The 27,642-nt window shown below is 40.4% G+C and overlaps 1 protein-coding gene across 1 annotated transcript in view; it reads right to left on the reverse strand.

Moving 5' to 3' along the window:
- The window catches only part of CCDC141 (coiled-coil domain containing 141), a 141,765-nt gene that overhangs the window by 87,173 nt on the left and 26,950 nt on the right, over nt 1–27,642 (reverse strand). The window contains exons 3-6 of the mRNA XM_077830395.1: nt 25,013–25,204; nt 21,778–21,886; nt 16,372–16,625; nt 1,243–1,362 (exon numbers count right to left, since the gene is read on the reverse strand). Coding sequence (XP_077686521.1) covers nt 1,243–1,362; nt 16,372–16,625; nt 21,778–21,886; nt 25,013–25,204 — 675 coding nt within the window. The remainder of the gene's footprint in view (nt 1–1,242; nt 1,363–16,371; nt 16,626–21,777; nt 21,887–25,012; nt 25,205–27,642) is intronic.

Here is a 27,642-nt window from a genome sequence, read left to right on the forward strand (position 1 = left end):
GCAGGACCAATCCCTAACTAAATCATCCCAGCCAGGGCTTTGTCAAGCCTGACCTTAAAAACCTCTAAGGAAGGAGATTCCACCACCTCCCTAGGTAACTCATTCCGGTGTTTCACCACCCTCCCAGTGAAAAAGTTTTTCCTAATTTCCAACCTAAACCTCCCCCACTGCAACTTGAGACCATTACTCCTTGTTCTGTCATCTGCTACCACTGAACAGTCTAAATAGTCTATTAGGAAACACTATTTCACTAGCAGGGTGGTGAAGCATTGGAATGGGTTACCTAAGGAGATGGTGGAATCTCCATTCTTAGAGGTTTTTAAGGCCCAGCTTCACAACGCCCTGGCTGGGATGATTTAATTGGTATTGGTCCTGCTTTGAGCAGGGGATTGGACTAGATGACCTCCCGAGGTCTCTTTCAACCCTAATATTCTATGATCCTAAGTTCAGTCACCTTTCAAAAACTTACATTTTTATATGAACAAAGGTCTTGAGCACAAAACAGGCCTGCCCCGTGAGACAAGTTCTCTGAATGCAACCAGTCTAAAATGGCACACCGAGCAATTTTCACTATATTGTACCAACACTTTAGAGAACTATTACATTTACATCAAAATTAAGTAACTGCAAGAGAGTTCTAATATTTATGCGCTCTTTCTTTACATTTCTACACATTTCTTTTTCATATCAACATAATCTTTAACCCTACCCTCATCATTTATGCAGCAGAGGAATAAAATTGTCCCATCATGTTATTTCAGACATATTGCTACAAATTCCTGTTGAAACCTACGTTATACCCACTTTGTTGCCAAGTGATCTGCAGATTTCAGTGACAAAGCGTTACAGTAATAGTGACTGGCCACCTATGTTTACCATTATCAAAACTCTCCCAAATTGTTTAACTACTTCCCTTAAGCCCTTGCAATGTTGTTTTTATTTCTAAATGACTCATCTATTTATTTGGCAACTATATTGAAGGGTGGTAGATAAACAAAATGTACAATTGCTTTATATTATCATGAATATAGGAAAAAACTATGGTGAGAAAAACGGTACCAAGAACATTGTGTGTGTAATACTAGCTGTATTTAAAATAAAACTTTTCTTTCTCATATACACAAACATATAGACTGTACACATATATTCTGTGTGTGTGTGTGTATGTGTGTATATATATATATATATATATATAAAAATATAAATGTTAGTTTTTTCGTTTAATATTTTCATATTTCTTACCTTAGCTTTGAATTCCATTTCCTTGTGCTCATGAAGTAGCTCTTCATTTTCTGTTAAAGATGAGCCTAGATTTTGCTTATGTAGATAATCACTGATATCTTTCCTGTACCAAGATGTTACCTAGATAAAAAACAAAAATGAGATTTTCAAGAGTTGAGAAGAGTTTCAAAGGTTGAGAAATAATTGTCCAACCTTTTAGGTGTATTAAGTGAACCAATTTAGTCTTTCAAACAAGCCCCAATTTTAGATACATAGCACTGTGTTTTCATGTTTTAATTCAGAAGTTCATATACCTATATGAAATAGATCATGGGTCAAAGTGCACATATATGGGAATATATGTAACAAAACAAGACTTGTTTTCCATAAAGTATGTCAAATGATTTATCAATCCGTACAGTGGGTGAGACTGAAGGAAAAGAAAAATCAGGTAGTAGTAACATGTGGAAGAAGACATACATAGTCTAAAATGGTAAAGAAATCATACATTTTTCCTAGGAAAAATGCTTTCATGTACAGCAGGTGACTATAAATTTGAGCATATTTACAATGACGCATAAAAAGCAATGTCTAGATGACCTGATAGATCTTTTCTAACTATAACTTCAATAATTCAATGAAGCTACTGTACTGCATTATAGAGTAATCTTTTGTATTCCAAAAAATAATTACAGCTTGCTGGATTGACTGTAACAAGAATATTCAGCAAACAAATGCAGTAGTTAATGTATCTCATAAATTGCCCAGAATGACTTGCATCTACTTCTTCTGGATTCACAGTAGGTACTTTATACATTCCTTGTAAACAACACATGGCAAAGATCCCTGAGTGAAGCTTTGCATTTTAAAATAGTACTGGGAATCAGTTAGTACCTACGAGACTTGCTCCAATCTTTTCCAAGTCTTGCAAAGCCACCACCATATTCTATCTATCACATTTAAAACTCCTTTGTACAATAGGAAGAATGTAGACTTGAGAGCATGTCTCTAAGAATTTCCTGAGATCTGCTTCGGCAGAGGCCTTTTTAAAATTTTATTTTATTCTGTATTTTTCTAAAAACCAAAAGAACTTTTATAACAAAAAATGCTTTCAACACATCTGAAATAATACAGTGGGCAAATTACCTAAGGAATTCAATGGAGCTAGGAAAGTAAACAGATTATTAATGTAATTAAATTTTAATTTGATGGCAGAGTCTCAAAACTGTTTTCTAAAGTGCCTCTAAGTTATTTATTTATTTATTGACATACAGGGGTCCTCGTTTTTCTGAACACTATGCTGGTGACACAAGTTACAAACAAAAGCATATGGAAGTTTTGTATGTGCCCTGCTTCAAAAAAATACAATTCATAAAATAATTCTCTTTTAATTATTTGAACAAAAACCAAGGCAGTGTAAAGTGAGAATGACTGTCACAAAAGCCATTCACATTTGGGAACGCACATGATATTTTCATTTTCAAGGGAGGATGAGCTTTCACAAGCTCTAATTCTCAGTGCAAGGTTTGTGGTAGAGGTGGACCCAAGTCACAAAGTTCAGATTGACACTTTGATCAGCATTAGAGGCATTTGGACCAGGCCCATCTCTGGAATACAGCATGACACTGGTTAGTTTGTCCTCCCAAAAATGGGGTTAGAGTTGTACAAGTCACCCTTTGATGAAGACAGACCTATAAGGAGGAAAGTTGATTATGTAGAATGAAGAGATGAGTGGAAGCCCAATGGAGTCTTGGAGTAATGTTGACATATCTGATCGAATCAAATCAAATTTAAAACGTAGGGATCAGACCAAAATTTTGAACCATGAAGCCTTTCCTTTCCTTATCCCCCCAAACATACACTTCCCAATGCAAAATTATGAAAACATTTATACTGGAATAAGACGTACAAAACATGTACTTCGCATCTATGGAAATGAAATTGAAAGTGTATGCTACAGGGGAAAGAAGAATTTCCCTGTCAATTGAGGCAATTTTCTTTTCTATGGAAAATATTGGCTGTTTGCCAAAACAAACTCATGCTTCTATAGACTTGAGCAGAGGAGTAATAAAACCTTTACCTCTGTTACAGTAAGAAGCTCACCCCTTAGCCACTTGGCAATGTCTATTTTAATTATCAAGAGTATAAGCAGTTGGGGTTTAAGTACTGCAGATGTCAATGAGTGATATTAGCAGTGTAAGATCAACTCTTATGCAAGAGCTATCTTTGGTGTTTTTTAAGACAGAAGCCCACAGAATTCTACTTTTTCAGAAATTTCTTTTTGGTAAGCTTTTATTTTTTGTGCACAAGCTACAGGGCATGTTGATTGCCTGATAAACAAAACCACTAATTTTTTTTAAACCCTGAGTGCATGACTGCCTTACAGCATGCTATTGACCACAATATTTGCTGTAAATTACCCATGAAAGTAAGAGTTAAAGGCATAACCTGGAAACTGTTATAAGTTAAAATATGGTAAAATATGGTAATTGCAGAGTTATCTTAAGCACTTCCATGAGCGTTATCCCTAACCTTTGCCCATCCACCCACAAAAACATCTCATCCAAGTTTAGTGGTGCTTTAAACCCAGGATAGCTAGCTTGGCTGGGGCCATAGGCTAAAATCCAAATGGGGCTTTCACTTGGGATGGAAATCTGCCCACTTTGCAATGAGGACACAGACCAAACCACTCAAGTTTAGACAGTTCTCCAAGTACCTCCCCACAATTCCCTCCTTGTGCCCAGGACAGACAAATGCTCCCACGAGTCACTGGGAAAGCATCACAGAGTGGCTCAGTTTGCTACAGGGTAAAGAACCATGGGACATGCCTCCAGAAGTCTTAGTGACACAGATGAGCACAGCACTAGTAAGGATATAATATCAGGTAAGGCTTTGCCGTGTGGCTGCTCACACCCGGGCTAGGCTAATCCAGCTGTTCAGACTTAGGTACCAATCACCTGAGTTAACCCTATAGTGAAGATAAAGATTGGAGACAAATAGAAAATATGTGAACAGGGAGGAGATTAGCTAGTTTTCTGTAACTGTCTAAAGAAAAACATGAAAGAGTGCTTTTGTTGAACAATAAGAGCTTTATACGCTGGGACACCAACAAAAATATACTGTTAGAATAATACCACTGTAGTTATACCAGTATAACTGTAGCGATATAATTATAGCAGTACAGTTCTGCCAGACAATTTCCCCATGTAGATAAGCCCTAAAATAGTGCCAGCTAGAACAGGCGTTGTCAAACTGTGTCCAAAAAGGGCTTTTAGGAAGATCACACGATACCTGGACTTTCCCTGATACAAGTGTAAATGCACTGGGGGTCCATGATGTTTTCAACAATTAGAGAAGGGTTTCATGGCATCAGACAATTTGAAAGCCAGTGAACTAGAACAGTACTGATTTTCACTTCATTGGAGTTTTGCAACAGGACAATTTTGCCAATACTGACCGTAAATAAATAAATGTGATTGATTTTGTTCCATTATTCCACTTCTGCAAAACATCCTCTCTCTCCTATAACATAAAGAGCTGACTTGTTAAAATGAAAAGAAAAACTATTTTCAGGTGGGTCCTACCTGTTTGATTTCAAATAGAATAAGGAATCCAGCAGAGGGACACACAAGACCTAGAGCTCTTAGCTAAGAAGTTCTGAGCTTCACTCCTGGTTCTGATACTGACTCTTCCTTCATCCCCAAGTCTGCCTGTATTTCCCCTTCTCCAACGGGAAGACAACCTGTCTTGCTGTCTCTCACAGGAGTGTTGGCAGGGTTTATTAGTTAATGTTTGAAGATGAAAAGTCCTGTGTATTATTACTACTGATCCCAGTCAGATGATGATATGCAAAAAATAAAAATGGGTCTAGAATACAAGCTTCATTTTCATCAGTGATGGATCCATGAAAGGGGTGTTCTTGCATGAAACGTTTGCGTATGCATGAGTATGATCTCCTACAATTTAGTGCACTTCTTGGGAATCTGTCATGATACTCAAGGAACTGAGGCACAGAGAGTTTAAGTGACTTCCCGAGGTCACACATGTCTGATGAAGCAGGGAATTTACCCCAGGTCTAATTCCTAAGCTATCACCTTTACCTTGGGACCAGCCTTCCCCTCTGAATTTGGACGGGGTATCTAATAATTGTCTGGCTGTTCGGCTTTGCAGCTGCAAACCAACAGTAGCTATTTTTTCCACATAAATGTAAATTGATTTTTGGTACAGGTGCCAAAGGAAGACACTTGCTCTGATTTCAGTCCATGGGAGTTTTGCCATTCACTTCAGTGGAGGTGGGAGGAAGTCTGTTGTTGCCAAATCACATGTTTAATGCAAATGTATGGTACAGACATGCAGTAGTGACATTTAATCAGAATTTAAATAAGAAAAAACAAAGACGGGACAGGGCAGAAGCATAAACGGGTTCTGCTCGGATTTTATCAACAAAAGGGATTTTTTTAAAAAGATGCTTAATTTTAAGACGAAATTATTTGATGTCACCATTCTTCTTTGTTACTCTGCGGCACTTCAGAAAAGTAATATTGTTAAGGAATTTCATTCCACGTTTGTGAGGTTTCTTTTGTTTGGATGGCAGAGACACTAAACCTCAATGCTGCAGTGCACTGCGGCTGCTAGTGGCTTGTCACATAACTGTTGCGAAGGACCATAAAAAGATTGCAGCAATCAAAACCTAAAATCTGATCAACACACTAGTTGCTAAAAGTAATTCAAGTTATATATATTGTAAAGGTCCTGTTTCCTGAACAGTGTGTGGAATCTTCATTTGACTCTGCAGGCAAAAGTTCAATGTGTTTTTCTGACCAAGAAAATGTTGCACATTTTAGTGCACAGTTTGATATTCTAAATTCAGAAGTTAACTATCAGCTAATGAGAAGAGCCTTTGACATTCTGAAGTGAACATTTCCAAACTTTTGTGTAAATTTTATAAATATTGGCTCAAGTAGCGTACCTAGTCTCATGGTGCTGCTCTTACAAGAATATGATAATTCTCAAGAAGATCTATGCGTGTATGCAGAGCTATGGGGTTACTCTGAAAAGGTCTCAGAGTTTGGTTTGGATTCAAACCCTTCCTATGCAAAGGACTGAGATCTGGAGTTAGTATTGCATAGATCCATGTTGCAGTCACGGTAAGGGGGACTAAACCACCAGTAGAAGAACAAATGACATCACAGGAGATGAGACAATTATAAATACACCAGTGTGCGTGTGTGTGTGTGTGAGAGAGAGAGAGAAATCCTGGCCCCAATTAAGTCAATCAGAAAACTCCTATTAACTTCAATCGGGCCAAGATTTCACCCCAGGTAGCTCACAAAGGATCATTTTAAACAAATCTGACTAAACAGATTTTAATAATTTAATTATGTTCAGGTCTATATATTCCTGCACTCAGGGTAAAAAGTAATCAATTTTTCATTTTTATGAAAACCATTTACAGAAGGCGCAGGGAGCACATCTGAAGACATATGAAGGTCCACTCAGGAATTTGATGCACATTTTTAATTGCTTATGAATGAGGTGAAAATGTCTAGGTTTGTCTCCAACCTGCCAATGTTGAAACTCAGTGTTTTTCCTTCACTCTAGTGGGCAGCAGCAGCAGAGAGCACAGGGGAGACAGCTTTCGGAAAATCAGAAAAGAGCCCATCAGGAGCACACAGATTGTTTAGACAGTTCTTCCATAAATCCAAGCAGTTCTGGTGCATTAGTCACCGTTGGAGATTCCCAGTTATACTTGTGCATGCTGACATTCAGGGTTTGCTCAGCTTGTACTCTGCCTGATACTAAAAATGGAAACCCCTGTGCCTATATTTGAAATCAGCTTCCAAACACAGCTATGGCCCCAAACTGTATCGTGAGGACAGTAATGGTGAAATCGCTCCCGCAGTCTTGCATGCTGAACATCTTTCAGTAAAAAAGAACATACAGCTATTAACCCAGCCCACTGTGTAAAGATCAGCAGGAGAAAACATTCATTCAGGTAAAGATCCCACAACAGAACCTTTAAATGACTGCACTACTCTCCTTATTTTTACATCAATTAAATTGCTAGTAAATGAAATCCAGAACCAAGGGGTGACAGGGCTGTTAGTCTTACCTTCTTAATGACACAAGAACCAAAAACTACCGGTGGTTAATGTTTTTCCTTTAAAAAGAAGGATCATTTCATGATTTTCTGTGTGTCTGCATGGACTTCAGATGAGGGTGTGCTATGCTGTCCCACAAATCTGACGTAGCTCTTATCTCTGCCCTTGACGCAACCTTTTACCCAGGGACCATGAATAGCTTAAGTTTAATTTATTTGTTTGTCTCATATATGCATGATTGGCACAACTGAGAAAAATTACATTCCTAAATCTTCTCGCCGAGAAAATTAATTATGCACAAAATAGCCCAATCTGCCTCTGATTTTCATTAATGAAGGAGATTATCAGCAAAATAAGATGCTGCTGTTTCTGAAAGGAAGGTCAGCTCTTTAAATGTAAAACAAGGTACATTTTTACATATTGAAAATACTGATAAAGAAAAATATGTTATGATTATGCTTATCAGACCATCGCATTCCAATTAGAGGCAGAACGAAGGTGCTGCATTTTTAGTTCTTTGGGGCAATATATTGTGATCTTTACATTTGCTTAGTTTCTCTTTCAAAAACCAAATCAGGGAGACTTCTGTGCTTTATACTTATCCTTTGAAAAACACAGGCAGTATTAATGGTAAAAATCTACTCTCACATCTTCACAGCAGAGCTTGACTCCAATATGCTGCTCTCCCTATGTCTCCCAAACTTCCATTAGCGTCAATGAGAGTTCAATAGGCTGCTCTCCTTAGATGTGTAGAACTCCACTTGACACTAATGGGAGTTCAGCACACACAGGGAGAGCAAAATATTAGGCTTCAGATTTGCCGTTAGGCTATGAGAACCAGTACTTAAAAATGCATATGTATAAGTCTAAAAAAAGATACTTTGTCACAAAGTTTCTACTAGTTCATTTTCCAGAGTATTTATTGTTCCATAATTGTGCATGAATGTTATGTAAAGTGCCTGACTGACACCTGTCAGGTCCATAGTTAGAACCGTATTGCAAGGACTTGACTCTGCCAGCTAGTCTGCATCAACCTTGGACCACAGCTGGGCATGAGAAGGCAGGTCGTTGAATAAGCATTCTATCTGCGCTACAGCCCGTCTCCTCAAGCAATCACCAAAGTTGCCAGTAGATGTCAGCTGTAATGGTGGTGTTTGTGATGTCAACACCCATTCTGCAGAAAATGGACATACACACACATGCCACTAAACAGCAACCAGATTAAAATGACCCGATGTCCTGATATTATTGGGATCATTCCAATATTATCAGGATCATCCCAATATTAGGGGCTTTGTCTGACATAGGCACCTCCTGTACCATTTTTTCACACTTGTTATCTGGTCACCCTAAACCAGGTAGTAAAGATTTTCCAGATGTTCCCAAACTGGGCTGGATTCAACTTGGCACCCTGTAAGTGAAACATAATTGTCCTTTAATGTTTAGGGCAACTAGAAATCTGTGGTAAGTTTTACCAAATTTTCATTCTCCCCCACCCCCGAGGTCTTGCGGAGATTCTGTAGTACGGTTTTAAATCAAATTCATTCAAAGTATTTCCCCCTTCCTTACCCAACCTAAGATAGCAAAGTATTTTGCAGAGATTCTTCTGTTTTGCACTCCTCTCCCTACTTGTAAGTTATTGAAATAGCTGGATAAAGCTGGGATGACCATGTAGTTGATGAAAGCATCACAGCTAGGAGTACTAACTCCTGGTACTTCCAAGCTTTGAAGGAGGATTTAGAGAAGGACCCTTCTTCTTGGAAAGTGAACTTTGTGATAAGATACATTTCCAACTGACTTGGCTAAATTTGTTTTGAAACTTCAGTTGTAGCCACTGAGAATTTATCACAGATACTGAGAATTGAAATAACATTACTTTTTAAGGTATGTTCTTTTGCTGGACAGATCCTGGTGATATAGACAAAGCAGCAGCCAAAGCAGAATAGAATAGCATCATGCCTCTCAAGTGTTAGACGATATTTCATGATTTTCATAGTAAAAGCTGTGGCCTCTTATTTAGCAGTTTCTCTTTTTACAGTATCTTGGTTAAAAAAGGGGATTTGTTCCAAGCGATCACTCTACAGCCACAGGCTGGGAAGATAACACTTCCATAGGAACACAGGATTTTTCATAGAGGATAGTTATCCATCTAGCCATGATGATACCAATAAATCCAGTTTTGCCTCTGGCAATTACTAATACTTGATGCTTCAGAATAAGATTAGCAGCTCCCTAGAGTACCTAGTCAGCTGTAAAATGTTTTACTTGGGGGATCATATACAGACTATGCAAAAAAAGGTAGAGCTGGTTTTGATGTATAAGGTACATAGCCCTGCAGAATCAATATTATAGGCAGAGCTGGAGTGCATAGCACTGCCTACAATTAAGGTTGCCCAACACCTTCCATTAACTTTAAACATTTAGACTGAAATTCTGATGAATGCCTGCCTCGGCTGAATTTTTAGGAAATTTTCAGTTTAAAGGGCTTAGCTATTTCTGAGAGTTTGTCTACATGGTTTTTTTGTTTTGTTTCGGTGGATTAGGTCTGGGTGCACTAACAGTTGCAGAATAACGATTTCAAGATAATTGCATCCATATGGCTGCTTTTACCTACTTCCCACTGAATCAGAGTGTATACCTGGAACTGACTTCTTTTGGAATATGCACTAAGCATTCTTGGCTGGGATCCCATGGTGTTTTGTCCCACTATTGGGCTCTGTGCATTCTAGGATTATTATTATTTTTCTTTTTGGTGGTGGTATACTGTAAGATACCTACTGCAAGCTCCCAGAATTCTGGGACTTGGGGGTCACAGTAGCAAATTCTCATGATTCCTCTCCTGTGATCTTATAATTCATTTGTATTTTGCAAGCAGGGCCAACTACAAAACTGCTGTCAGCCAGCCTGGAGGAAATTCTGCTTTGTGCCATGGTCCAGGCACTCGTTAATACACAGAGGCAGCTGCACATGTATATGCGATCACATACCTGGGTCATTTTGGAAGCCAGCCACTGCACTGTCAACCTAATTTCATTAAAGGAGGAGGAAGAAATCAAGCAGCTAATTGTAGAAAAACTTTGCCTGGAGCAGCTTCACTTGACTGAGTGCCATTTCTGGACTCATAAAAGCAGCATTGACTGGTGGAAATGGATAGGGATGTAGTCCTGGGATGACCTGCAGTTGAGGAAGAATTTCTGGGTGACAAAGGGCACTTTCCTAGAGTTCTTTACGCTGAACTCATCCTCAGGGTACCAACGTGCGAGCTTCCTTCAGAGTGGAGAAGCATGTGACCATCACCATTTGGAAACTTGCCAACTCAGATTGCTACCAGTCAGTAAGCAAGCAATTAGGTTTTGGTAGATCAACTGTCCGGGCTGTTGTCATGGAGCAGTGTGCTGCTACAAAGATGCTGCTAGCATGGGTCAATGTTTTGCAAAGCACAGGAGGCTATTGGTGGATTTGCATGGCTAGAATTTCCAAATTGTATAGGAGGCATTGATGAAACCCATGTGCCTATTCTTTACCCCCACCTCAGGCCTCAGAGTTCATGAGCAGAAAGGGGTGCATCTCCAGGGAGCTCCAAGGCCTAGAACAGAGGTTCTCAAACTGTGGCTCGTGAACCACCCATGGTCCATGAGCTCCATTCAGGTGGTCCGGGGATAGTTCCCTCTAAAGAGTGCACTTGGGCTGCACCCTAGCAGGTGTGGCTCCACTAATTAGGTGCTTGGACTCTGGAGAAGACGCACGGTGAGGTGGTGGCCTTGGGGGTGGGGGGATAGGGAGTAGGTGGGAGTGGGCAGTAGTGTGAGAAGAGGGGGTGGTGGGAATTTGGGATGTGCAGGGCTGTGGCAGCCAGGGAAAGAGGTGACTTTCCCTAGCTCCAGGGCTAGGGCTGCAGCTGCTGGGGAGAGATGGCCCTCCTCCCCAGCCTCAGCTGTGTGGCTGCTGTGGCTGGGGAGAGATCCTCCTCTTTCCTAGCCCAAGCTTGGGGGCTGCGGTGTGGGGGGAGAGAGGAAGAGACAGCCCAGCTCGGGGCTGCTGTGGCGGGGGAAAGAGGGCACATCCATCGCATTCGAAAGGTAAGACTAAAGATATTAAAATATGAGTTGTGTGCTTTTATTTGTAGAACAAAAACACATTAATTATTAAGGATTTTTTAATCTAGCGCTTTTATCCAAAGTGCTTTACAATAGGTAGCTAACAGTACAAACAACATTTGGAAAGATCATTAAGTGGTCCACCGAGACCCTCAGCAATTTTCAAGAGGTCCATGAATAAAAAGTTTAAGAACCACTGGCCTAGAAAATTCATCAGTGTTAATGTGGGGTGGTCTTGAAAAGGTCCAAGTTTCTAGGATCTTTTGAAACTCACATCTGTTGTCTTTAATAAAATATGGAAATTTTGCTCCCATGGCTACTATGGATATAAATGGTAGTGTCATTCTTCCGGTCATTCTAGGAGACCCAGCTTACTGTCTGCTTCCCTGGCTTATTAAGCCATTTACTTGACACTTGGACAAGAGGAGGACCTGTTCAACTACATACCCTGAGAAGCTGTAGAATGACAGTGGAGTATGCATTTGTAAGGGACAGGAGTTACCTCATGATGAGGCTGGAGGCTGCTGAGAAATATCTACCTCATGGGATAACTTCTTGTTGTATTTTGCACAACTTCTGTGAGCACCTCATCAGTGGGTAGAGGGCAGAAGCGAAGAGACTTTCTGAATGCTGTGATCAGCCAGAAAGGCTTCCTCTGAAAACTGCAGCAAATCTTCAGGGCCATAGGATCAGGATCCCCCATGCTCCTACTTTGAAGCTAAAGGCTGAAATGTGTCAATGTAATTTGATTACACATTGTAACAGAGTTTCTTTACTCTATGTGTATGAATTTAGTGAAACAGAAGTGTATTTTGCTTTTTAAAAATGCTTTGTGCAATGATTTTTTGGAGAGGACATTTTATTTGGTCTCTGGGACATGTATTTTATGAAACTCTGGTCAGTCTTGTCAAAAATAACCTGTATTGATCAAATCAGTCCAATATAAAAATCATGGATTGAACAAAACTGTGCAAATTTTTATTCACTGTTACATAAACTAGTGCAAATGTCAGACGAGATTACAATGAAGATTTGGGCCCATGCCATATAGCGTGGAGTACACATATATGTGCTGTACTAGTCACAAGCATGTGTACATGCAAGATTTCTGACGGTTGCCTCTGTACGGAGATGTAGAATAGTGCCAGAAGAAACTATAGTTTGTATTGTATTGTATTATTGTAGGGATGAAGGAGGGATCCCAGAATTCACTGTCTTCAGAGAACTACCCGTAGCAGGAGCATTAAGAATGTACTGCTGCTCCCAGTATCCATTGTTCTCCATGGGCTACAGGACATGGCTTGAGTGGACATACTATGTCAAAACAACAGTCCATCTAGCCCACTATCCTATCTACTGACAGTGGTCGGTGCCAGATGCTTCAGGGAGAATGAACAGAACAGGGCACTCGGGGTTGTGGTGCTGTGGCAGAACATTGTCCCAAAATGTTCTCCATCATGACAGTCTGGTTTTGCATCGGCTTCAGGGGCGATTTCTGCATGTCCATGTCTGTGTTCTTCCGTCTCTCCACAAGGAGAATTTCCCTCCTCTTCTCTCTCTTTTTATCCCTCTTCTGGATGCTGTCACAAGGTCCCCAAACATTTCATCTTTGGTCTTCCTTTTCCTGCCCTGGAGATTAGTCAAGTGCTCTGCAGTTAAAGGTTCTGTTCTTGGTGGCTGCAGGTTGTCACGTAAAGAAGCCGGGGTAGCTGACAAACAGAAAAAGCAGTTATTGAAGTAATTCAGGTCTTGAGAGTAGCAATGATGAAATTACTCTTTCCTCAGTTTTGGAATTCCATTCCTATAATCTCTTCCCAGTCTGGGGGCAACTTGCAAATGTTAAGACGTTTCCACATTACTTCCCCTTTGCCTAGGAAGCCTGTTCTAATCCAAGGCTGCTGATATGGTGCATGGCTGGTGACTGGCAGCAGAGTTTGGAGGTTTAGGCTTGGGCTTCACCTGAGTTAGGGGTAGGCAGCAGGATTTGGGGGGTTGGATGGGCTGGAGGGTTTGAGAGGTAGGTGGGTGGGTAAGGGTTTGCTGGGGGGCAGGTTAGTAATTGCATGGACAACTCTGCAGGCAGTCCTTACATTGGAAGATGTTCCTCTGATCTGAGTCACCAAGAGGCAGTCAAGTGGCTTATTCAAAAGGGCAGCGGACAGACGGAAGATATGCAGTGATGTTATTCACCAGAATGGTCCCTCCAGAAGTGCTGCAGGACGGGAAGGGTCACTCTACTTATAAAGGTAGCCCTGAGAAGGCTGCTATGTCTTGCAGTGTTTGTGCCAAAATAAAGCATTATCTTTGCCTTAAATTCTGTTTTCTGTTACCTGCACTCGATACACAAAATGCACAGCTAAATAAGTACCACTCTGCTGTATATTTTCTGAACCTGAGGGCTTAATGTTGTTGCGACTCTGATTACAACTAGCTGAGTGCCTTACAACCTCTGTGATTTAGTGTCTCTGTCTTTGGGAAATATACCTCATAAAATGCTAAGACAGAGGAAAGCTCAGGGCATTGTGAAGCGAAGTATTTTTTATATTATATTATTTTTTCTGTAGCTGGTGTTTCAGTAAACATGGCTACATTACAAGGTTGTTTTACAAAACCATTGTGGCACAACTGCTTTCATCAAGGCAATGGAGGTGAAATGTCCTATCCCCCACCCATGGTGGTCGATGGGGAAAAGAAGGGAGAGGGAGGTTGGAGGGTAGATGCCGGCATGCTGGAGGGCTGTGGGAAATGAAAATATCAGGGAACCAACCCCTGCAGAGCTGGAATCCCCCATGTGGCCACCATCTTGAGCATGCTGGGAGCCAGGGTAAAGCTGAGCAGGCTCGGAAAGGCTCCTAGCTCACATTTGCCCAAAATGCCCATGTCCATCAGGCACTTGGACCAAGCATCTGGTAAAATCACTTATACAGTTTTATAGTAATGTAGCACATAATACTTACTGGCAGAGGTCCCCTTCTCAGCACTATCATGCTGGGAGTCCATCTGGGTTTCAGGTGCTGTTTGTTTCTCTGGGTCTGGCTTCAGCTCTTAGATTTCCCCTGGCCTTCACGGGAAATCTCCTCCTCAGAGTCCTGGTCGGGGTCCTCCTTGAGGCTTTCAGCACTTTCCACAACATACGGGGGCTCGGTGGTGGCCTTCCTGGCAAAAATCCAACCCAGCTCCTCAAAGTCGTGGAGCCCTGCCAGAGGTCCTGTTTCTGCCCTTGGTCTTTTTTGTAAGCCTGCCAAAGGTCCTTTCCTTGGCAATGGCATTGAGCTGTACCCTGAAAGTGATACAGCCATACACTTTGCTATATGCTCATGTACTTGTGCATTTTGGCAGCTGCTGCTAAGACAGGAGTGGACCATCTACTCTCCCTAGATAGCAAGGAAACCCATGACCTCTGCGCCACAGCACCACCAGGCATGGCTGCTACAATGCTGATTACACGGAAAAGGATATACAGCTCCAGTACCGTGTAATTGCAAATAGGGATCTCCTAGTTGTGAGCCAGCATTTAAACAGGGCGGTAACATCTGGCCAACATGACCCCAGAGCACTAGAGGGCACACAGGTAAACAGACAGGGCAGTCCTAGTGTGAAGCAATGCAGTTTGGGATACAAGTGGGAGGACTGAAAAGTTAATCCGAAATACAGATGCTTCCTTTTTCTGTACAAACTCATTCTGAAATGAACCTAATCCATTTTCAAAGTGGATTATCCAATTCGCACTAATTGGCCACTTGATTCAGAAAAAGAGTCACACTGTGTGAATGCGAGCCCATTTTAACTGGAAAAAAATGCAGTTAGTGTGAGATAAACCCCACTGTGTAGACAAGCCCAGGAAACTTTTTTTTGCCCATGTTTAAAAAAATGTCGTATAACTGTTTTATTGAGAAGCTCTATCACCTCTGTACTTTGGAGAAAGGGTTTGAAATTTGGCAGGGAGCTTGCTCTGGTATCAAGGATGTGTTGTTTGCTTTTCCTATGAAAATTCACCCAAATTTGACCAAGTTCAGGGCCTTTAAAAAACTCAACTTGCACATATTAAGTAGAGACTTGTTAGAGTTTGGCAGCCACATTGCCCAAAGATTCCATCCTCACTGAGCACACTCCACCCCAGCGATGCAGGAGTTGAGCAGGACTTGCCCCTGCCTGATTTGAATGCAAAGGGGTGGGAGGACAGAAACAGAAGTGGGGAGGAAGCCGAGGAGGCAGGTTGAGCAGAAAGGGGGGGGCTTGGGTATATATAGACACAGAGGGGGAGGAGGGCAAGAACTGGTGTGTGTGTGTGGCGGGGAAGTTGGATAGGAGCAGAGGGGGATGGAAATAGGAGCTGGGGGTGGGTTGACTGCAAGAGAAGGGAAAGGGACAGGCAGTGTGCACAGAGACAGAAGAGTACCACTAGAACACATTCCCCTCCAGAAGCTGGCACTGAACTGAGAAGTCCTGAGTCTCTGTATTCCTCTGCTTTTAGCAAATAGCTGTGAAACCACTGGCAAAGTATCTCTTTCTCCTTCTATTGACTGGTCCACAAAGAAGATGACAGTCTACTGCAGCCACCAGTTGCTCCATTAACTCATGTGACAAAGGTAAGTGCAGTGAAGCTAATGGTCTGAACCCTGCAGATAACCCATGTGTGTAGGGGTCAATATGATTCCATATGATAGGATTTCTGTGGGAGAGTTCAGGTTTTTTTAACTTAGAAAATTACATTAAAAAAAAAACTACATTAAAAGAACAGAAAGGTTGCAAAATCAAGCTGCCAAAAGTTAGGGAAAGGCCAGAAATAAGGTTGTGTAGGGAGAGATGCTTAAAATTTAAATCAAAGTAAACAAATCAGTGTACCAAACTATCATCCAAATACACTGTAACCCCTTCTCCTGTAACTCTCCCCACCACATATAACAGTTTCCTGATTTTACTGTGGCTGGCCTAAGTATTGGATATCATACCTGGTTTTCTTGGTGATGCCAATGACAAATTTGCAGAACCTGCTCTAGTCCTTGGCATTGCTGCTTCAGATATTTGTCCAGTTGCCTTCTCCTGTCTTGTAGCAGTTCAAGGAGACTGTCAATTTTCAAGCAGCTGCTGTGTGCTCCTTGAATCAACTCAGGGTTTACATTAGGCCCATCAGATTTGAATTCTTCTATGAATTCAGTCAGCTCGTGGCTTTTGTTTAAAAGAGCCAGTGACTTTTCCAAGAGCTCTGTAAGAATAAGATTACTCATGAAAAAACATGCTAATTTTTATTAATATACTCAATCTATAACTCATCTTTTAGCATATTTAAATATATATATTTAAATACTGGAAAAATGGTAAGTGATCAATATGGCTTCATCAAGCGCTCTTTAACTGAAAATCAGAAAGGAATCCTACAAAAAGTGGAATCATGGACAAATTGCTGACAATAAGTACAAAAGAATAGCATAAGCATATACAGACAAAATCAGAAAGGTGAAGGCAAAAATGAGTTACACCTAGCCAGGAACATAGAAGGCAATAATAGGAGGTTCTATAAATACTTCAGGAACTAGAGAAAGATGAAGGAAAGTGTATTCTACTTCACAGGGAAGGAGAGCTAATAACATATGATATCAATAAGGGTGAGGCATTTAATGCCTGTTTTGCTTCAGTCTTCACTAAAAAAGTAAACTGTGACCAGATGACCAACACAATTAATATTAATAATAAGGAGGAAAGAATAAAAGCCACAATAGGGAAAGGATGTTTAGATAAGTTAGATGTATTCAAGTCAGCAGGGCCTGATAAAATTCACTGTAGGGTACCTAAGAAACTAGCTGAAGCAACCTTGGAACCACTAGTGATTATCTTTGATAACTCATGAAGGACAGGTGAGTTCCAGGGGACTGGAGAAGGGCCAACATTTAAAAAGGAGGAAAAGGAAGACCCAGGGAATATTAGACTAGTTAGAGTAACTTTAATTGTGGGAAGATACTGGAACAAGCAATTTGTAAGCACCTAGAGGATAGTAGGGTGGTAAGTAACCGTCAACATGGATTTGTCAAGAACAAATCATGCCAAAACAATCTAATTTCCTCTTTGACCGGGTTACTGAGCTAATGGATAGCAGCAGATTTGATATATCTTGATTTTAGTAAAGCTTTCAATATAGTCCTGCATGACATCCTCATAAGCAAACTAAGGAAATGTGATCTAGATTAAATTAGATTGAAAAACCATACATTAAGAATAGTTATCAATGGTTCGCTGTCCAACGGGAGTGTGTATCTGTCCTGGGTCTGGAACTACTAAATATTTTCAGTAATGATTTGGATAATGGAGTGGAGAATATTCTTATAAAATTTGTGGATGACACCGGGCTGGGAGGGGTTGCTACCGATTTGGAGGATAGGATTAAAAGGCAAAGTGACCTTGGCAAATTGGAGAATTGGTCTGAAATCAACAAGATTAAATTAAATAAAGATAAGTGAAAAATACTACACTCAAGAAGGAAAAAAATGTACAACTACAAAATGGGGAATAACTAGTTAGGCTAAAAAGGATTTGGGGGTTAACAATGTGATGCAATTGCAAAAAAGGCTAATATTCTGAGATGTATATACAGGCATGTCATATGTAAGACAAGGGAGGTAATTGTCCCACTCTACTCAGCACAGGAATCATCTAGGTATACTTGGTCCTGCCTCAGCTCAGAGAGCTGAGCTAGATGACCTCTTGAGGTCCATTCTAACCCTACATCTCCATCTCTCTCAGCACCTTCTGGAAGTCACCGTCTTTTATTGCTTTCATAGGGGCTGGGGGGGGGGGGGCAGAACGTACATTTGTATTTTTCTCTCTCTGTGTGTATTAGAATAAGAATGAGAGGGAATATATATGTGTGTGTATGTATATGTGAATACACCCCCCATATTAATGCAATAAAAGGTGGTGACTTCCAGGAAGTGCAATGTGCAAAGAAATACTCTTCCAAGGAATGTGAGGGAGGCCTCATAATTAGATTAGACAAAGTGCTAGCAAACATATCATGAGGAACAATAAGTTATTAATTCCATAGGTGACATTCTCTTTGATTGATGATATGAAAGCTGACCTGCAAACTCAACAGTGGCACAGTTTTCTCGAGGTTTAGTTCCTTTTATTTCATTTGCACTCAGAGGTTTCTGCAGACCACTGCAAAGCAGAACAGTAACTGCCTACCTTGCTTTCTCTGTGGACCAGAAGCCTCTAGATGTTCTGGTCTTCTGTACAAAACCCAAGTAAAGGGCTTTGTATGCAATAACGATACAGATGTTTGGGAAGGACAGAATCCTTCCTGTGGATTGGGAGCACCTCTACTACCTAGCTCCAACTGCTATTCTAGTCCATATGGACTATACGTAGCTGGAGTTGCTGCTCATCGATGCCCTCCACCAACACACATGGCAGGTTGGATCAACATACTTCACTGACCCACTAGCTGCATTTCTGCTATTGTCCAGTAGCACGAGATCCCTTAGCAGATGTTTCAATGAGGAGAGGACTAGTGCTTTAGGTTTTTTTGGAATAAAGGTATTTCCAGGAGGGATTTGAAGGAGATAGTGATGTGGTGACTGAGGAAAGGAGTCTTAAGCATGCAATAAGGTGTGTAGATGAGAATTGCAAAAGTACCTGCAGGGGGTAGTTATGCATAGAGCTTGTGAAAAACAGAAAGTGAGAGTTCAGAGCATGAATGGAGACAAGAGCAGAGATGGACAGAAGTCGGACTATGCAGGGCCTCGTAGTCAAGGACGGGAAGCTTGAATTTGATGTAGTGCATATGGGGAAGCCAGCACAGGGGTTTGGAATGTGTCTGAACAAAGTGACAGGCTAAATATTATGGAAATGATTTTGTTGTCACTAATATGGGTGTATTTGAGGGGGACTCAGTGAGAGTCCAGTTCCTCAGGGTAGAGGTGGTGAGAGAACTGCCTGGAAACAAATTCCCAATCCAATGGAAAACTCCAAAAATTAAAAAAAATATCAGAATTCTCCATTGAATGTAAATTCCAAAATTTTATTTTGAAAACAGGTGAAATGACACTTTATTTTGACCTTTTCAAAATCTTTCTGAGGCTCCCTGAGCTGTCTGGAGCCCCAGGAGTCCACTAGAAGGATTGCCCCAGTGTCTGGGAGTCTGGAAATTCTGGCAGGCCACCTGAGAGGCCTCCAAGGGTCTGGGAGCCTGTAAATTCGGGCTGCCAAGCCATCAGGAAACCTGCCTTGTTTCTATCTGTATTTCACTGAAATCATCACATACCTGTGGAGCGTTTTGATTTAGGCCAATTAGCATTTTCCAACAGAAAGATGTTCCATCAGAAAATTTCCAACCAGCCCTAATAAGCATCTGAACAAGTCTGAAACAATCCATTTAGCAGAGGACAGTAGTACACAAAACGTTTATTACAAGATGACATCCTGCACAAGCTGTCCTAGATCTGCTACTACTTTTGGATGAAGTGACCAACCCTTTGTTTCTTAGGTTTCTCCATAAACGTTAGAATAAAAACTTGGAATTTAACAGGGATAATTCTAAAGCAAAGTCACTCATTTCCCCACCCCCAATCAGGTGCACTCCCAGCACACAGCTAAGTTTCCTTTTTAAACTTAAAGACACTTGTCACCATAGCCTGGTAGCTCCAACACTTTGTAAAGAAGGTCATTCTTTCCAGCAACTTTACTGCTGAGTAAGTAGGCTGTGCCTTTCTCATAGAGACAAATATAAACATGATTTTCATTAATTATATGACCATTTATCCTCCAAATTCTTAGCACTTTGGAAAGATATAAACAAAGAAGAAAGGGAGCATTTGCTACCTCTTCTATCCCTCTAGGTAAGAGTCATGCTTCTCAAGCCTATCTTTCCTCTGGCAGACAATTTCATTTGATTGTTTCAATTATGGACCCTCTTGTCAGCAATGGCAATCAATCACTGTCAGGTATTCCAAGCTAAAATTGCTGTGTGATGAGCACTTCAGCCCAATAAAGATTGAATTGGGACCACCAAGCCCATATTAAAGTTACCTGAGCTCCATTCACTACAGTCTCTTGAGTAGAATTGCATCTGATTCAGAGTGCCAGCATTTGAAGCAGCTAGATTTCTTATACAATGCAAAAATGTTCAAGTTGCTACTCTACTACTGAACAATCAACTACAGTTTATATTTTCTGCCAGTTGTTAGGTTTCCTATAACAGGTTTCCATTAACATTTAGTTAAAATTACACGGCTGGAGTGTATGGATTTGTGAAAAAAAAACAGATTTATGAGGGATTACAGTCTTTTACAATAGATTGCAATTGTACTTAGTTGTGCAAAGAGATTGCTTCTGAGATGGTGGGAAGGCACCTGCCCCCCACTTTTAAAAGATTAGTGTGTTGGCATGGCAGAAAATGCTTCATACAAAGACCTTGATTTTAACATTAATGACCCATCTGCTGCATTTCTTGTAAAAATTTGTCTAGTATCGAGAAGAAAACATAGATGTGCAACTGAGAGATACATGAGGTATTGTGGGAGGTGAAGTGGGTGGAAGACTTTATGTCCTGGCTGCGATCTGACTGCCTGTAACTTCACTTTAGGCTGTTAATGGAACCTCCCTGCACATGGTGACAAGACAATTCAGCAGGGGAGTTATACAGAGGGCAGCTCTACAAAGCCAGAAGCAAACATCAGGGAAGCCAGTACAGACAGCTGGAGTCTGAGGTTGTCTCAAGGCCAGCAGTAGCTCATTTCCCAGCCCACTCCACTCCTCTTACCCCATACACTTCCAAAAAGCTCAACTGTTATGTAGGAGCCTGCATATGTCACACAGTGTTCCACCGTGTGCACGCCCAAGAGGCTGTGGGATTGCTATGAGAGATTGGCACCAATGCAATATCCCCTGCCCCAAGCTTCTAGAATAGCTCAACCCTGGGGCACAGGATTATAGCAGGCCAGCTGGTAGCCACCGAGAACGCTCCCACCTCCACTTTCACCCCACAGGAAAAGGCAGCTGGACGAAGTAGTAGTGTGGGGAAGCCAGGAGGGGGAAGAGTTAGAGGAGCCAGGAGAAGTAATGGAAACAATAGGGAGGCAGCAGAGGGGAGAAGAGAGAGAGCTGGAACAGTTGTTTAGGGAACCATTATTAATTAACAGTGCTTGGCAGATCAGTATTTAGCAGGTATGACGTTGCCGAGCACTGAGCAATACTCACTCTCTGAGCTCTCTTTGCAATTAAAGAAACTGCCATAGCAAACATGATTTCATAAAAGAAGAATTTATTTGGGGAAACCAAAAATATGCTTCAAAGCCTAGAAATTCAACTGACTAACCATGTGACTGTGAGCTATTGGCCAAAGAAAGGAACCCGTGCCTTACCTTTCGTGTGCTGCTCATGCTGATGAAGGAGCTTTTCCAAAGACTCAGTGTTCTCAAACTCCTGGGCATTCTGAAGGAAATCCTCCACTTGGTCAATTTTAATAGCAAACTGCATTAGGAATACAAAGAGAGAAAAAGCATAATACAACAATCCTTAGAGCCCAGTATGTTACAGTACATCTAACCTATGCCTCTGGGGACAACTTCTCAGACTAGCAAAGAACGGTATCAAATATTTCTGATGACTTTCAATTACAACTTCCCAGTATAAATTTTTGGGAGCAGCTGTTTGTCCTCTGTTTTCATGAGGTTCTGATTTGAATCGATCCCTTGTCTTGTTGGATATTTTGTGACGGGATTGTGATTACAGTTTGTCTTTTTATGAGGCTTTGCTTCTCTCCTATGGTCTCTTGGCCTCCAAGTCCATTGATAAAGTGCTCTTAAAGGCCCGCGTGAATTTTAAAGATTTTTTTTTAAAATCCTCCTAATCAAATATTGAATGAAGCTTTCCCCGTCACAATCAATTTTTATCCAAGGCTCCCCTCCAGATCCTCTCTGGCATATTAAAATCCAAATTCCAGCCATCTTTGGGGAAAACTTTGGAGGCAGAAACAATCTTCAATCTGATTTTTTGAACATAAAAATTGGTAGTCAATTTAAACCCACTAATGTTATTGTAAAACATTAATAAGCAAATTACAGTGAGGTCATAGCACCATAATTGTTAAGGTTGAGACTAGCTTACTGCTTAACAGCTGGTTTTTCTAAGTGCTCTAAAATCCAAATACTTTCTCAGATTGTCCTGAAAATTGCTGGGTCTCCTGGGGCTGCAGGGTAGAGTTAATGGTCCAAATCTGAGGTTATTTGATCTAGGGGTTCTGGAGATAGAGCCACCTATTATGATGTAAACATTTTACAGTTCTTATAACTTTTTGTACACAGTTGGGACTCAAACTATGGCTCTGAACTTCTCTAAACTGGAATCACCTGCTTAGGACTGATCTCAGCTATAGGAAGCCATATTTAAAAAGTTATTTAGAGTAAAAGTTGGAACGACAATGTGGCTCAAGCCAAGCTGACAAGGCATAGAAACTGATGATGTTTGCTTTAAGTCTGTATTTTTGGGGTTTTGTATAGGTGCCTTTGATGTTCTGGAAGGGTACGAGGCACTGCTGGTCAACCTTAACTGTGCATTAGCAAAGATCTGTGACAGTGAATTAATATTACAGCTTACATCAAGTTATTCTTTTGGCTAATTGTATCCTCTATTTCTGGTGTCATACTGTTCCTTCGGTGGGATAAATGCTTAGTTGTAATTATTAGAGCCATTACTATACCCTGACTCGGAACACCCCTGAACTTTGGATCAGCATCCAAACCCAGACCAGAATCTGAATTCTGCAGATGACTTCTATCCTTATAAGTGTGACCAGCACCCCAGACCTGAGCACATCAAACACTGGGTTGTTCAAAATCTAGACTTGAATTTTGCAGCTTTGTGCCATCTCTAGTAACTGGATTGCTAAATTAAGGAAGACCAAATCATTAAAGTTCGCACTTGGACTTCAGTGTTATCAAGAATATGATGAAATTAGAAAAGAAGGTGAAAATTAAACTCCCTGCTTTGCTTGCCTATTCTCACATTCTACCCTTTTACTCATGATCTTTATGCTACACAACAAATCCATTATGCTTCAACATTTGGGATCTGAATTTGATTTTCATTAAAGAATATCCTTGATATAATGTTTGTGCTTTATCATAATAAAGCAAAGATTTCACAGAATTGCATGTTGTCAAGAAAAACATTTCAACAATAGGTTTCAGAGTAACAGCCGTGTTAGTCTGTATTCGCAAAAAGAAAAGGAGTACTTGTGGCACTTTAGAGACTAACCAATTTATTTGAGCATAAGCTGCAGCTCACAAAAGCTTATGCTCAAATAAATTGGTTAGTCTCTAAGGTGCCACAAGTACTCCTTTTCCTATTTCAAAAATAAAAGTCTAGTATTGTCATTTAAGTCTATAAGACAATTGATATTTGTGTCTAACTTAGGCATGACTAAACATAATGGGCCAGACTTTGGCCCTGCTCCAGTTGCTTTATATTGTTCCCATGGCACAGAGCAGCCTAAAAGGCAGCTCAACCAGTCCGTTAAGGATTTCCCCTGCATTGGGGAACACTATAGAGGCAGTAAGTTACCATAGTGGCTCCTATACCAATCTCTTCCTGGCTCCTTGATGTTAGGACTTGACCTGGGCATCTCTGCATCTGGCTGATCCCTGGCTGCTGGAATAGCTTGTGGATACTACTGGGAATCAGCAGAGTTTGCCTCAGCCCTGCTGCTGTTCTAATTTCTACCAGGCATCAGGACAGTACAGAATCAGCCTCAGGATCTGGGGTCCAAGAAGGCGGATTAAAACAACCCTTGGTCTCCCACTCTTGGTCTTGTGCCACATGTAAACTTTTTGAAACAAAGGCTTGAAAGTCCTATGTAATTGTGCACTCAACTTTTGGAGCAAATCCAGCCCACTCCTCTGCAAATGCAAAGGCAAGGGATCGTTGAATTCAGTGGGCTGTGCAGGGAGTGTGTATATCCCTGGGTTCGGAGTCCCACCCTGCATGAGCTGCCTGTGCAGAAGTGAGTAGGGGTGGGATGTACAGGGGCATGGGCAGGCTGGGAGAGGGATAAGACTGGGAAAATTGTTGCTAATCTCCTATCTTCCAGGAGTTGGACGCTGGTTTTGTGTGGCTGTGCATGCTTTTTGCATGCTTGTGCATGTGGTTCTTATATTTATCTGCGCTCAGATGGCTAGACAGTCAACTGTCTTATTTGCAAGCACAACTATGATAACTACACACACATTTTAATACACAGCCTTGAGTCCTGGGTTTAAGAATTTGGCCCCCAAAGAGTCAAATAATTTGAATCTTAGATCTATTGGGTTATGTCCATGCCCAGTGCAGTATATAGATACAGCCTAATTTTGAATGATTTTTCATTATTACAACTTCTTCTTTAAGTAAAACATTAGTAAGAGATATCACATTTTTACAGATATTCCTTCTAAATGTTCTGCTCATTTTCATCCTGGAATACCCCAAAACAGGAATGCAGCTGAGGACTTTTTAAAAAAATTAATTGGCCCTTTGCATCAGTAGAAATAGAATGTAACAAACTCTTGGAGGAATTGGGATTTGTTTCAAATTAAGCGGCATTTCATTTTAAATACAAACCTCCAAAGCATTTTCAAAAAATACTGCAGTAAGTTTCAGAAGTGCTCTTCGCTTTTCTAGCATAATGATGAGGGCATCCCAGGCATCCCCCAGAGTCTGTGCCATGGCATCATACACCCGGCTTTGCTCTTTGTTTTCCTCTGCACTCTTGTCTGCTTCACGTAACAGGTCCCATACTTGATCTTCCAAAGACTGTATGCAGGGGTGGGGAAAGAGATATAGACAAATTTGTTTTTTCTAAGCAGAATTCCAAATAGCACAATGATATTACTTTGGGATACATTTTCAATATGATATCTTTTCAGTTATCCACAACTCTCCTATTATTGGCATATTTTCAACATAAAGTATTAATACTAATGGAAGTGTGGCTATTCCTGGATAGTGTATCAAAAATTTACCCTTTGAATTCAGTTCTGTACTTTGACACTCTCTCATAAAATTCTGGTGAGAAACAGTTCTAAGGGGATCCATCATTCCACATTTAAAATTTACATTCAAATATGCTTAGCTACTTGAATGTAAATCTCTACTGAAACTAGTACATGCTCATGTAATTTGGATATTCATTTGTTAGAACATTATACAGCTAATCAACGCATCCTCCTGCAATGTTGGAGGCAAGTAAAACAAACAAACAAACCAACCCAAATTAAAGCCCTAAAGATATAGCATACAACTCAAATGTAATTACTTCACAACACACCTAGAATCCAGGGGCTAATTAGATTAAACTATATATATATTGTCTAAGAAAGGCCATAGATTGCATGCAGTATTTCCAGCTCTGCCTGCCACAGTGTTCAAAATGAAACACAAAATTACAATGTTCGGGTTATCACAAGAACGAGTCTAGAGTGTTTCATGCCCTTTACCACAAGAAAGGTTAACTATTATGCCATTTCTTGTTCATGTTAAAATCTTCAGAGTGTCTAGAGAGTTGATTGTTTGTACTATACGTGTTTTTCATCTTGGGTCTTTATCATGAGAATAGATTAATAAAGTGCCAATTTTTGCTGTTATTACAGGTATTATCACAAGAATGTATAATGAGAAGAGGAATCTATATAAGGCAAATTAAAATCTATAACAACTCATTCTCATGACACAGACTAATAAGAACAGAAGATAGGAAACCTTAACATTCTCATGACAGAGATCGAACTGAGAATTGGAAATAACAGAAAACTAATTCATTATTGTGCTAAGCGCAGGATCATAATCTCAAAAACTTCCCTAGATGCTTCGCACACATTCTCTGTGAATGTGATAGTCTGAATCTGAATCAGGTGTTAATCTCTCCTGACTGAAACAGGGCTTTGGGAAACACTTCAATACACAATGGAACCATTATTCCTGACTCAAAAATTTTTAAACAAAAACAAGCATTTTAATCTATCTCAGCACAAGACAGACTAAAGAAAAGATCAGTAATTTTGACTCAGTATTCAAAATAGGAACTATGTATAATCTGATACTGCAAAAATAAAATTATTAGACAGGAATAGATCCAACAAACCCATTATTTGAAACAAATATTGCGCAATACATAGACAAAGTGTGGTAATTAGCTTTATGTCCTCAGCAGTTTCTGTGCTAGCCTTATAGTGACAAACCCATCTCAAAGGACACACAAAAAGTCAATCTTTTTAAACAACTATTTACATTCCCGATTTTATCTCCTGAATGATAGCACAGTACTGGAAACTGCATTCTAATCTTGACTCTGAAAATGACTCCTTCTGTGCCACTGCGCAAATCCCCATCTTTTTCTCCTTACTTTCCCCATCTAATGATAATAAAAGACGAAACCCTGAAGCTCACACTACTCTTTATTTAAGCAGAAGCCCTACTGATTTCAATAGAGTCTTGCCTGAGTAAGAACAAAGATCCTGATTCTGATGTCAATTATACCAATTTTACACATGTAATGCTGTTGAAATCAAAGGAGTGGTTCCTTAAATGACACAGATGAGAGATCAGAATCAGGCCTGGAGTAAAAACTGAGTAAGGCCTTGAGGATTTAACTTCATCATAATAATAATTCCTTTCTCTTCATTTCATTAATGCTTAGTTACCTACCTCACTGGAGTGCTGTGGGGACTAATTAGTTAACATTTGTGAAGTTCTATATTCAGTAAGTGTTAAGTACCATTGTTATTAGTCGTAAAAAGAGAAGTACTGGCTCATGATAACTTTTACACCACAGAGATTTTAAGGCTGTATGATTAAATGAAATTTAGAAACCAGCTTTATCAAACTAATGTTAATGGTTAGGCTTAACGAGCCATTACCAAGCTCATGCAAATTTTAAAAGAAAATTCATCTTGCAAGACAATCTTCAGTGTGTGTTTTTTTAAAACTGCTTTCTTTGTTTTCCTTTTATGGGCTTGCATCATTATTTCCTACATTATCTTTTTATAGTGGCATAGCTATATAAATAATGTTGTCTATGTATTCAATTTGCCTAGGCATATGCACAATCTGTACAAAGTCAAGGAGACACTCTAATGCCTAAGTGTTCTATTTAGTCTAAAATATAAGCTATCTGAGTGTTAACTCCAGATTGCCACAGATGCTGGACAAGTGCCAGGCCAATAAGTCTTGGAGAGAAGTTAGCTTGGTTCTTC

This window comes from Eretmochelys imbricata, chromosome 11, assembly GCF_965152235.1.
Source record: "Eretmochelys imbricata isolate rEreImb1 chromosome 11, rEreImb1.hap1, whole genome shotgun sequence".
NCBI lineage: Eukaryota > Metazoa > Chordata > Testudines > Cheloniidae > Eretmochelys > Eretmochelys imbricata.